General features: G+C 40.6%; 1 protein-coding gene across 2 annotated transcripts; it reads left to right on the top strand.

Annotated features, from left to right (window-relative positions):
• Positions 1-763: 763 nt before the first annotated feature.
• Positions 764-11837, top strand: slc43a2b (solute carrier family 43 member 2b). Of its 2 annotated transcripts, XM_004550014.3 has the most exons (15): positions 764-888; positions 1738-2050; positions 4304-4598; positions 4724-4779; positions 4887-4963; positions 6973-7065; positions 7409-7542; positions 7747-7943; positions 8040-8183; positions 8319-8336; positions 8887-9019; positions 9176-9308; positions 9793-9866; positions 10021-10144; positions 10221-11837. In XM_004550014.3, exons 2-15 carry the CDS (start codon positions 1891-1893, stop codon positions 10380-10382), a joined length of 1800 nt encoding a protein of 599 aa, XP_004550071.1. In that variant the 5' UTR covers positions 764-888; positions 1738-1890; the 3' UTR covers positions 10383-11837. The 2 variants fall into 2 exon arrangements, with proteins under 2 accessions (XP_004550071.1, XP_004550072.1); XM_004550015.3 differs by lacking the exon at positions 8319-8336.
• Positions 11838-12494: the final 657 nt, after the last annotated feature.

Here is a 12494-nt window from a genome sequence, read left to right as displayed (position 1 = left end):
CATCAGTGTTTATGCAGATATGGTCACAGTGGTCACTGAATCATTGAGTGGCCAATTGATTAGAGCTGAATCACAGTCCACTGCAGGGGGACAAACTCAAGTGTCCAACCTGAAAAACAAGTTTGCTGATATAACTCTGACATTTCGGTGTAAACGTGTGTTAACTTGCTTTAACCAGATCCGTTTTTTTTTTTTCATTTAACAGTGTGCTTAGAATTAAACTAAGAAACAAAACCAATAATAAAAATTAAGAAGGGGCGAATCCTGTACAGGAAATAAAAACTGCAGCTCATTTAAAGTCTTATGTGTAGAAAAACACTCAATACAAGAGTTGCTCAAGAGGGTTTTGGTCAGTTATGCTGAAGCTTTAGTTAAATCAACTTTAAAGATTTAAGACTTTAACTTTTACTGTTGCTGAATTTTAACAAAGACTTCAATGGAGTATTCTTTTTTGATGTTTTATTTTCTCTAATTTCTCAGATTAACATAAGTAAACAGGTGGCGTAAATACTGAAATAGGGGAAGTCTGCTCTTATTCTTTATCAACTGATACACACAACCGTCATATTTCCTGTCATTACCTGTAAAATCTGTTTAATTAGACACAGGTTATTTTCTTTTTTTCTTCATAGTTCACCACATTTAATTAAAGTAAAAATAATGGCTTTAGACCCACAATTATTAAATTATATAACTATCTGGTGATAAAAGTGTCAACAAAATAAAGGCTGGTTGGAGTCCAGACATACTGCATGGTAATGTCCATAGGGGGCGCTATGTGCGGGCGACGCTGGTATATAAAAGTGGATTTTCACAGAAACCAGGTTACTCAAAGCCTACCAGAAGGCATCACTTTGAAGCTGGAAGGAGCAGCTCTGAGCCGCAGTGGTAAGAAATTAAGACTCACTGAACATGTCAAAGCAGATCTGTAATTTGCTTTGAAGTGTGCTATAGAGAGTGAATGACTGAAACAGGAGTGGGAAAGTGATTTCATTTTTTTTAATTAAATGAAGCATTCAACAACAGCTCCTACAATTAAATGATTTCCAGGAGTGTATTCTCGTTTGATTTGGTCATTTTGTTGAGGCGTACAACTAACTCTGCAGCTCTGCAACTACTTTTATTCTACTAGCTGAACAGACAGTGTGCGTGCGTGCGTGCGTGTGTGTGTGTGTGTGTGTGAGAGAGAGAGACAGAGAGAGAGGTTGGCTGTTCCCGTTGATTTGTTTATTGTTTGTCTGGCTGCGGATGTGCCACACTAATTGCAGAGAAAAGCTGCGGTTGGATGAGCATGAGGGGCCATGGGCAGTGAGAGAATCCCATTTTCTGTGCATGTCCAGTTTAGACCAGTTTGGTTTTTCCAGAAATCAGCAGAAAGTCCACTATGGGTGCATGTATTATAAGTGCCTGTAATGTAATGCAAGGTCTTTGTCTCATGATGTCATAATCTTCCTACAATGACAAAAGTTAATCATTCACCACTTAATGTTAGTTGATGTAGAGCTTAGCGTCTTCTCTGTATCTAACTAACACAGACACTTTAAATTAATCAGAAAAGTGCCACAAACAAACAGCACAGATTTCCATGCAGTGCAGCCAGCCTTCCTCTGCTGGGTTCAAAGTTAAGTGATTGATCTTGTAATCTTATAAAAAGAAGTGAGCCTTTTTATCTGTCTGTCACAGTGATAGGCTAACTGTAAGACCTCCCCCCCTCCTCTTGCTCTTTTCTCTTCACAGATAAGTGAGCTGTGATCTTTCATCCGAGCGTCAGTCAGGGAGGTTCTTTCTGCACTTCCAGCTACATCTTCTTTCTCCCTTTCTTTCTTTGTCCCCTAAATCTCTCTCCTCTTGCTTTTTGCTTCTGTCTTTAACTTTTTTTCCCAATCAACCATGGCTCCAACCCTGGCCACAGCATTTGCCAGGCGCTGGTGGATGGCAGTGACTGCTATCATTGAGAATTTGCTCTTCTCTGCTGTGCTGCTGGGATGGGGATCGCTCCTCATCATGCTCAAGTCAGAGGGCTTCTACTCGTACCTTTGCAGCGAGGAGGGTAAGTCGAAACTCTTGTGTTTTATAATTACCAAAATAGTTATGGCGATGCCTTGTAAAGAAAGAAAGAAAAGACAATTGGTTTTTTGACTTAGCTTTTGGAAAGCACTTTTTCCTTTTTGTACGCTGAAATATCCCAATAAAATAAGGATTAAGTGATTGACAGCAATGGTGATCTTAAGTTAGGAGCGGGTTTTATTCAACAGTTGTAATACGAGACTACTGTGTTCTGGCCTCTTCCATTCTTTAGGGAGAATGAGGGTTTTTTCTGTACAAGTGTCATAACCTGTTTTAAGGACTCAGGAAATTAAATCTGAGCAGGCAAATGAACAGGTGTAACAGGTAGGTCAGTTGGTCTAAAGTGAAAGTATAAAAGGTTTTATGGTGCAGTAGACTTGTTGAGAGTCAACTCATAGACCAATGATGGACTGATCGGCTGATCCTTTTACCTGAGTCTGTATTGTTTAAAGCTTGCTCTCTTTATGTCAAGAGTCCCACACTATGACAAAAGTTACACCAGGTACTTTGTATCGTTAAGAACAAAGGTTGGATTGATGCACTCAGCCTAAGTGACCCTGGTGTGGTCTTTTAAAAGAGAATAAACAAGGGGAACGTAAAGGAGGACCCGAGGTGATACTGTGTGGCGTCCCATGGCCTGAAAGAGGTAAACATGTTAGTATCCATACTAAGTCCTGGAGCATTTATAACATGCAGCAGGATGTTTTACTCACCTCTGCACCAGTGGCTAATATTAACATTCAGCAATAAAAACTTATAAAGGCTGACAGCTGTCCCATACACATTTACCTGCAAAGGAACAACATTTTATAGGCTAGTGCAAATGTTTTAGCTGTGAAGCTGTGCACACTCACCAGTCAAGTAAAAGTTGAGCAATAACTTCCTGGAGAACTGCCACAGTCATCTTATCTTGTTCTGATGACATAAGAGAAGAAAAAAAAAAAGGAGAACAGCAGCAAGCACCAGCTCAGCTTTTTTTCAAACATGTGACGTGATTGAGGAACAAAGTAATCAGCAGGAAGCATTTATAGCTGGTAATAAGTGAGTTTAAAGTTCAGTGACAAAGGGCAGAGAGGGTGAGATAGCTAAAGTGATGAGCAGTAGAAATCAAACCAGGAAACAGTAAAAAATAGAATGGCGAAATGGAAAGATAATGGTCCAGCATAGACCGGCACAAGAAGCACATATTTGGCATTTAAAATATATAGACTGCACTTTGTGCTTTGTGTTTCGTAATAAACATTTTATGAATTTTAATTATGAAATACCAGATCACTTCAAATGAAATAAAGCAAAAGATATCGATGCATTTAGAAGCTGCCTTTTCTCGTTTTGTGTGCAGTGTTAGTGCAGGGTTCAGCATTAGCTCGGTGCCAACATCTTAATGCCTTTTCTAGCCTTTGTAAGTCATTTTGCACCAGGATGCCCAGTCAAACATTTTGCTATACATGCTACAGGGACACAGTGTTGGGTATTAACTGCACGTTCAGCAATATAGTTTGCCATTCAGCTGCTCCCGTCAGCATTGTGTCCCAGTGATTCAAAGGGTATGAGATGCTGATCTGTCTTCTTGGGGAAGACTTTGGCACTTGGTCATGAAGTGCGTCACAGTGTTTCACGTTGGGATGCCACACACACACGTTTTTCCTCCCAGAGATAACCGGTGGCTGATAGCACTGGAAGAGCGTGATCTGGAAAGCTAATGCTAAGAAGGTCCAAAGCTGCAGCTCCCCTCACTTCATCACCTGGACGTCTTCTGGACTTTTGCACTTGTTCACATTATCTCCTTGCAGGTCCTGATAATGATGTGAAGTTTATTGCAAGTGCTAGCTTATCACGTTTTGTTCATATCATTCCAAAGTAGCAATAAAAGCCAAATTGCATTCCATATCATAATCTTTAGGGGCACTTTTTTTATTTTATGCTGAGGTTCACAATTAATCTAACTGGCTGTGCACATTTGATTGGTATGTATTGATGTATTAGAGATATAAGTAAACTATTCAGAGCTATATTCTTCAGCCACAGAAGAGAACCTAAAAAATTCCTGATTATCCACAACACTGCATCTTAGTTGGGTGGTGTTTGTTTTTTCGCAGCATTATAAAAAAAAAACCTTCTAAGTAAAAAGGGCACATTAAGTCAGCCTGAAACATCCAAACTTATTGAATATCTTCCACTTGCATAATTCCTATAAAACTTCTTATATTCTACCAACCTTTATCTCGGTCCTTAGGTAACAGCTCCAACTACAATCTGTCCCAGTCTCATTCAGCACAGGCGTCTGATGAGTACACTTATGACTATGAAAGTGAGGCTGGTGTGGTGGGTTTGGGAGACGGTGTCGAGATGAGGCCCCTGGTCCCTATGGATGGGCCCCTGAGGATGAACGGCTGGCTGATCTGTAAAGAACAGGATGAGATGCTGAACTTGGCTTTCACAGTGGGCTCCTTCCTCCTCTCAGCCATCACGCTGCCATTGGGGATTGTCATGGATAAATATGGGCCTCGCAAACTGAGACTGCTGGGAAGGTAAGCAAAGAAGGGAAGAAATTATCCAGACTTACTGTGATGTATGGAGAAAAATACACGTGTAGTCATAAATAGAGCTTTAGTTAGCTTGTTATCAGAAGTGTGACACAATCATATATTTTCAGCACCTGCTTTGGATTGTCCTGTCTACTCATTGCTTATGGAGCCTACAAACCAAATGGTGAGTTCATATGAACAAATGTCTTTTTTGCACTGTAACATTTGGAGCACTGTATGGATTTTGACTTTTATATATATTTATATATAGTTGTTTGGGTTTTTTTGCAGAACTCTCCGTCCTTATCTTCATTGCTCTTACTTTCAATGGCTTCGGGGGCATGTGCATGACCTTCACCTCTCTCACAGTAAGTGTGCACACTGATGTGTGCTTTATAATCCTTGTTCCATAGAGTCCTTGCACCTGCTGCAATATGTTTGTCCAGATGTATGTTTCTATCTACACAGCTCTTTGTCTCACTCGCTCTGTTATAATAGCCTGTTGGCTCCCTGCCTGCTCGCCTTCTCCCTCCCTTCTTGTCTGACGTTCCACCCTGTCTCCTGTTTAATCTTCTTTTTTTTAACTTTGCCTTTTTTCTAATGTTGAACTACACGTTCCTAGGGATTACCCTGCCAAGTGTCAGATAGCAGGTAAGGGAGTTGATTAGAGGGATATTATTGTGCTTCACAAAGGACATGAAGGAGGAATCAAGAATTTCTCCTACTTATCCCTCGTTTTTCTCTGTTCTCGCAAAGACTTAATGGACTTGCTGCACAGTCCCTAAACACAGAAATTCCCACTTTAAAAAAAAAACCAAGCAGCATCACTCTTGGAAGTCTAAAATTTCAGTTGAGAGCCTAATTCCTGAAGTCATATCCTTCGATTCAGTTCATCAAATTTCACAGATTCTTTGGAGCAAAGAAAAAGCCTTTATACCTGAAACAGTTTAAATGTAATCAGCCCTACAGGCAAGGATACAAAAGCCGAGATAAACAGTCTAAAGATCATCATTTATTTGCATTCTTGTCCTGCAATTATCCACCCCGCTTCTTCTCTGGCCTTGACATCAGTTCAGCCTGCAGTGACTCACATGGGAGTCCAGTTCTCTACCATGGTGATGCTGTTCACTGGAGAGGGCCTCTGCTCCACTAAATCTCCCAGTGAAACATCCCGATTCTATACCAGCACTGACTCTTGCTGTTACATCCTTTATTTCTCCTGTTGTATTTGTCGTGTCTCTCATTACTTGCTGCCATGGCCATTCATATCAGTGTTATAGTAAAACCTTGATTTAAAGAATTGTTTGCTCCCTTTACTGTCAGTCTCCAGAGGTGGTGCATAAAAAGATGTTTCCCTCGCACCAAGTTTCACTTCATCTCCTCAGCAGCTCAATTTACAAGAAAGCCTCAGTTTCGGGTTAATCATTAGACACAACCCTGTTGCTTGACTGCTTGTCCGTGACTTCTCCGCAGACCTTAAAGCATTCATTCTCAGCTGAGGGATGTTGGGTAACAGTCAGCTGCCCTCAGTGGCCACTACTGGCTCAGTGCTAATGTCAGCTCACCTTCCGCGTTCTAGGTTTCATCCAGCAGTTGCTTGTGCACAGCACCTTTAGTCATTTAAACTCAATGAGATGAGTTTTCAAGTTATTCCTGATTAAAGTGTTGGGAAATCCTGGTAACCTGGGTGCACACGCCTTCTCAATTTAGCACTCACATACCTCTTCCTTAGCTTTCCCCACTCTTATGTAATTGAATGAGCTTGTTGTTGTTCAGTCTCCTGAAAACAGAACAGCTTGTGAATGCCTTTGTATTCGGATGTTTTGTTGTCACCCGCTGTCTCCCGTTTTGGCTTCCAAATCCATTTTTTTTTCTTAAAGAAAAGTATATTAAAGACATCTTTATGTCCTCAAATGTCACCTCACCTCAGCCGACCCGTCCGATTGTTTCAGCTGGAAAGAACTCATCAGTAGTGTCGTATGTTGGACAGCTGTGTGTGTTATGTGATGCTGTTTTATATTTACATACACCGAGGTGGGCTGGTTTCATGTCACTCTGTTGCATTTTTGTTTTCTCTGATGTTCGCGCCATGGTGCCAAGTCTGCTTACTAATTGGGTCTTACTGTAAACTGTGACCCCATTGTCAGTAGGTACCAGCCTCACAGTGCCCCAGTCTGCACCCACACCCTCTACCTCCACCCCCTCCCAAACTAAACTAAGTGCAGCTGCACAACAGTTGACCTCCCCATTTTTTCCTTTAGATAACTGAATATATCTAATCTCAGTTGCTGTGCTATCTAATGCAAAAATCTAGAGAACAAAAACACTGTAAAGCTCACAGCCTCTTTCCCTGTTTCTTCATTCGTTTCTCTTCTAGCTACCAAACATGTTTGGGGACCTTCGTTCAACCTTCATCGCCCTGATGATCGGCTCCTACGCATCCTCTGCTGTCACTTTTCCCGGTGTCAAGGTAACAAACACTGAAGGCTACGTATTTTCTCCTGGCACCTTAATCTTGGCAATCAAGGCACTTGCCAAAATCTAGAACTGGTCCACAGATGGATTATCAGAAGTATTAGGAGAACTGGTTCTAATTCTCAGGATGGGTTAAATGCAAGGAGTGGGTTTTCCTGCCAATTAGTACAGGATAACTTTGATTTTGTCTAACCCAATTAACAAAGTGCACCATAAGAATCATGTGAGAACTTAGAATTCCCAGACCGGTTTAGTCCAAGAACTGTGACTATAACTGTCTTCTCTATGTCTTTTTTTGCACTGTACTTTGTATTTATGGGCCCTTGTTTTGGACACAGGTGATCTATGACTTTGGCGTACCATTCATCACGATTCTGGTGGTGTGGGCCGCCTGTGCAGGACTGGTCTTCACGAACTGCTTCTTCAACTGGCCACTGGAACCATTCCCAGGCCCAGAAGATATGGACTACACGTTAGTAACACACATGCAAATTGATTAAATTCAATTTTATTTATATAGCGCCAATTCACACCAACAGTTAGTTTTTTTTAATTGTTCAATTCCCCCATGGTCCCATCTCTTTCCACTTTTCTCTATTACCCTTAACATAATCCCCTCTACTCCCATTCTTGTTATCCAGTCTTCTAATCCCTCTCTCATCCTTTGCTTCCTCAGTGTGAAGATCAAGTTCAGCTGGCTTGGCTTCGACCATAAAATCACAGGTCAGCAGTTCTACAAGCAAGTGACCACAGTGGGCCGTCGTCTGAGCGTGGGCACCAACACAAAGCAAAAGGAGCTGACTACCAAAGATGGAAACAATCTTTGTCTCTCTACCATGGACCTGGAAATGGAGTGCAAGCCACAAGAAGAATGTAAGACTGCAGTATTATAAACCTGAACCCATGTATGCACTTTTTACTTAAATCCACTGAATTTACCCTTCTTCGTTTTTCGTTTCTCCTCTGCAGCCCAGTCATTCTTTAAAACTATCATCACTCCAGTTTTCCTGCTCAGTCTAGTGACCATGTCTATGACTCAGCTTCGTCTTTTGTTCTACATGGGAGCCATGAACAGCGTCCTGGAGTCACTCACCGATGGAGACCTCAATACAGGTCACTTTCTCGACTTCTCTTTGCTTGAAGTTTGCACGCATACTTAAACATGAATGCTTTTGCTGTTTCTTTCTCAACAAATATGAATCATAACTTGAAAGCAGTTTGGCTTACTTGTTTTAATTGGATTTTCAGTGGAAAGAATGGAAGTTGGTAAGATAAGAAGTCTTCTGTATCAGTAGATTACTAAATCATTCGACTGTTACATTTCAAGGTGAAAACACTTACAATTTAGAAACGCATCACAGCAGTGATTAGTACTATTCAATGCTGTGAATAGTACCATTCACAGCATTGAATAGCACCTTTTTTAATAGCTAGTTATTTTATTTCATCAGTTGACCTTGGCTGTTGTTTTGATCTTTCATTCTGCTTTAATCTGCACGGAATGACTATTTACTGTACTTATTAACTAACTTTGCCCGTTAGCAGCAAAGGGTGCACACCATATGAGCAGTTTCACGTGATGCAGTTTCCGTGTATCATTACTCCCTTAGCCCATAGAAATAACCCACACAACCTTACCCCCTCCTGCATCAACCATTGTTCCACTCAATATAGCACTAATACTAGGTGCTAAATATTAACTATACTGTCCTATTAACCAAGTCAGTATAGGTATATTCTTTCAAACACTGTCACTGTATTTTAAACTTTCTCCTTATCCTTTTATATTGTATGCTCACCCTGATCTCTTTTTCAGTGAGTTTGTACTCTTCCATCTTCGGGGTGCTGCAGCTACTTTGCCTGATGACCACCCCTGTGATTGGTCAGATTATGGACTGGAAGCTGAAGGACTGTGATGACGGACAAGAAGACAAGGAACCCTTAAACAAGTATGTCAAATACTAGCAATCCTTTGCAATGCAGGACAAACCCACTTTGTTAAATTCTCAACATTTCTAGACACAGAATGTGATTAATAGAGCCAAAAATAAAAGGTTATTGTGACTGAAAAATGACCTCTCCTTCTTTCTGTTTCAAACCTGAAGAGGAGAAACAAAGACCAAGCGCAGAGACAGAAAGATTCAGAAGGTGACCAATGCACTGCGAGCATTCTTGCTCACAAACTTGCTTTTGGTTGGATTTGGGATTACGTGCTTAGTGCCTAATCTCCCCCTGCAGGTGAGTAGTCCATCTTGAGTTTACCAACATTTTTCACACTTAACACTAGATGTAAATTGCAATCTCCGTTGACTGCAGTTTATACTACACTGCACAGTACAGTTAGACTTTTAGGTGTTTATGTTTACTTTCTTGCAAGACAAAGTGAAAACAAAACACTTTTACTGTTTTGCTTAGCTTAGCAGAAATTCTAGAAATAGATGGAAAAGTTATCCTGAATGATAAAATCAAATTAGCAGCTATTTCATAGCTGCTAATTTGATTTTTAATAGCTGAGACCAGCTAGCCAAGATCAGCCATACTTAGTTGTTAGCTAAGTGTTAATAACTAAGACTAGCTAACAGCTAAGATTAACCAGTTTTAGCTGTTAGCTAAGTAAGAGTAAATAGATAAGAGTAGCTAATCTTTTAATCTAATAGACTTGATGATTGATCTTCTGAAATGATAATGAATAATAATTTCTTATACTTTTATCTTTCCCTAGATTGTGTCATTTATCTTACACACGGTTGTGAGAGGATTCATCCACTCTGCTGTTGGTGGCCTTTATGCTGCTGTGTAAGTCTCACACATGCATACACACACACACACACACACACACACACACACACACACACACACACACACACACACATTATCTTACTCTTCTATATGTGGATGCAGCTTCACACTAAGACGCTAAAGATACCTGCCGTGTCTCGTGTGTCCTCAGGTATCCCTCGTCACTGTTTGGAAGTCTAACAGGGATGCAGTCTCTGGTCAGTGCTGTGTTTGCTCTGCTGCAGCAGCCACTGTTTTTGGCTATGATGGGACCACTGGGTGGAGATCCACTCTGGGTATGGATATGCATACACATGAACACAATCAGAGATTAGGCCCTCGGGCGTGGCTAATTCTTGTACTGTCCTCTAGGTCAATGTTGGACTCCTTGTACTAAGCATGCTGGGCTTCTTGCTGCCTCTCTACCTAATCTGGTACCGACGGACTCTCTACAAAGAGCAGCAGCTGAAGGATGACAATGCTAAGATCTACATCAAAATCAACGGCTCTGAAATCCCAGAGGCCTTTGTCTAGAGAAAAGCAAACATAGGAAAACAAAAGAAGGGATGAAGAAGATTTTGAGAAACATGGGCAATCACGTGAACACAAGGAGCTGGTTGTAAAAGGAAAACTGAAATGTTAAATATCACAATGAAACATAATGTTTTTGTACTTCTCTATACATTACACAAACCAACGGACCTATATGCCCATTTTCCAAATGCTACAAAGATAAATAAACCTAAGGGTATAAACACAGAGGGCGAAAAGAAGAACAAGAGAGAGAAAAGACTGTGAAAGGAAAGAGGCAACAGCCTCTGTATTCCCCCAAATCCTCCTCTGACGTCTTTTTGTATCCCCTCCCCAATGAGCCGCACGCTAGTGCAGCTCACTCCTAAGGCTGCTTTCAGTATTTCTCCCACGACCATAAAAAGGATGATTCTTCCTCTGTGAATCCCACGTCATTCAGAAAACCAGAATCTGTTTTTCTTTTCTTTTGTTTTTGTCATACTTTGACTTAAAATCAGCAAAGTACCACCTTTCTGTTCACCTGCTGGGTTTTTGCTGTACAGTAGATTTTGATTCAGTGTTGTTAAGGAGAAACAGAAAGGGGAGAAGAGCCTTTTTGCTGATGTTTCTCAAGCGAGTAGTAAAGACAGTCAGGACAGTAATTACAGAGGTGGATTTTTTTTTTCTTAAAGCTAACATCTGATTACAGTACAACTGTAGCTTAGCGCATCGTGTAGTATTGATGAATGTCAGTATTTTGAAGGTTCCAATCCATTCAATGAGCCACTCTGTGGTGTGTTTGTAGACTATTTATTTTACTCTTTGACTTTAGTTTTTCTATTTATAATTTAAATTTAGGGTGCATTTCGATGTCGAATCTAACTGAAGGTTCATCACACATATCAGTGAAAACAGCTTTTGACATTACCATTTACACATCGATGTCAATACAAATAAAATAAAAAAACGAGTAAATTACTTACAGTTCAGATGCCTTACCTTAAAGTCAGTATTTGGTCCAGTCTGTCCGCCTACTCTTGAGAGAAATACAGCACTTTTACCCTTCTTTCACACAAAAAAAGCTCAGTTTGACAGTTCCCCTTCATCTCTTCAGCAATAGTTCTGCTTAGCCTTAGAATTTTCTGCCTTCTTATTTCTATTTATTTTATTTTACACTCAAATTTCTTGGCATATTTAAGTTGCTCTCTGTTGACAACTACTTCTGTGTCTGATTGTATACTGTGCTGTTAGCATAGAGCTCCTCCTGTCATGATGTAGGGATGTTTTGTTGTGCAAGTTTGTTTAATATGAAAAAAATCTGCCGAGGTTAATAAAGACTCTTGCTTTTTTCACTTTTTATCAGACTGCACTCAGTGTCTGCATGTAATTCTCATCAAGTTGCAAAAGTGTTCCTTTCTACCTTGAAATCTGTTCCATCCACTGGATGAGAAATTAAATGACCACTGTGGTCAATTTTGAGATTTTTTTCTGAGGCAATTTGTTTGGTTGATTGGTTTGAGGAATCTTTAAATGCAAGATGAAAGTCATCCGATGAAGTACTTTCATCAGCACCTTTCATCAAACGTACAGCCTTGCAATCAATTGCTATTCCAAAAAATATTTATTGAGACTGGTTGGAGATTGGCTTTTGATTGTTCTGCAACCACAGCAGGGGTCAGCATTAGGAGCATATTCCTGCACTGGAGCCAGCACCAGAGGAAGAAGGCTGGGTAGATTTTGGCTCATAGTTCTTGTAAACCCTTAATTACAGTTATGTTGTATTAAATTTGGATATACAGCCTAAGATTTAAAAGTAAATAGACTATCTTAAATATTTAAACCAAATCAAAACATAGATACAGTTTCACAAAGCAGGTGACATAATTTGTGGGTGATCGTGGCTCAAGAGTTGGGAGTTTGCCTTGTAATCGGAAGGTTGCCGGTTCGAACCCGGCTTGGACCGTCTCAGTCGTTGTGTCCTTGGGCAAGACACTTCACCTGTTGCCTACTGGTGGTGGTCAGAGGGCCTGGTGGCGCCAGTGTCTGGCAGCCTCACCTCTGTCAGTGTGCCCCAGGGTGGCTGTGGCTACAATGTAGCTTGCCATCACCAGTGTGTGGATGACTGGATGTGTAAAG

This window comes from Maylandia zebra, linkage group LG10 (assembly GCF_041146795.1).
Source record: "Maylandia zebra isolate NMK-2024a linkage group LG10, Mzebra_GT3a, whole genome shotgun sequence".
NCBI classification, from domain to species: domain Eukaryota; kingdom Metazoa; phylum Chordata; class Actinopteri; order Cichliformes; family Cichlidae; genus Maylandia; species Maylandia zebra.
Note: the sequence above shows the minus strand (reverse complement) of the source record. Positions and strands in the feature narration are given on the sequence as shown.

What these genes read in the sequence shown, in the direction of transcription:
- slc43a2b (XM_004550014.3), top strand. Translation starts at nt 1,891, where the DNA reads ATGGCTCCAACCCTGGCCACAGCATTTGCCAGGCGCTGGTGGATGGCA. An exon ending in AAACTGAGACTGCTGGGAAG is followed by an intron (nt 4,599 to 4,723) that starts GTAAGCAAAGAA and finishes ATATATTTTCAG; the next exon opens with CACCTGCTTTGGATTGTCCT. An exon ending in GGTGGCCTTTATGCTGCTGT is followed by an intron (nt 9,867 to 10,020) that starts GTAAGTCTCACA and finishes GTGTGTCCTCAG; the next exon opens with GTATCCCTCGTCACTGTTTG.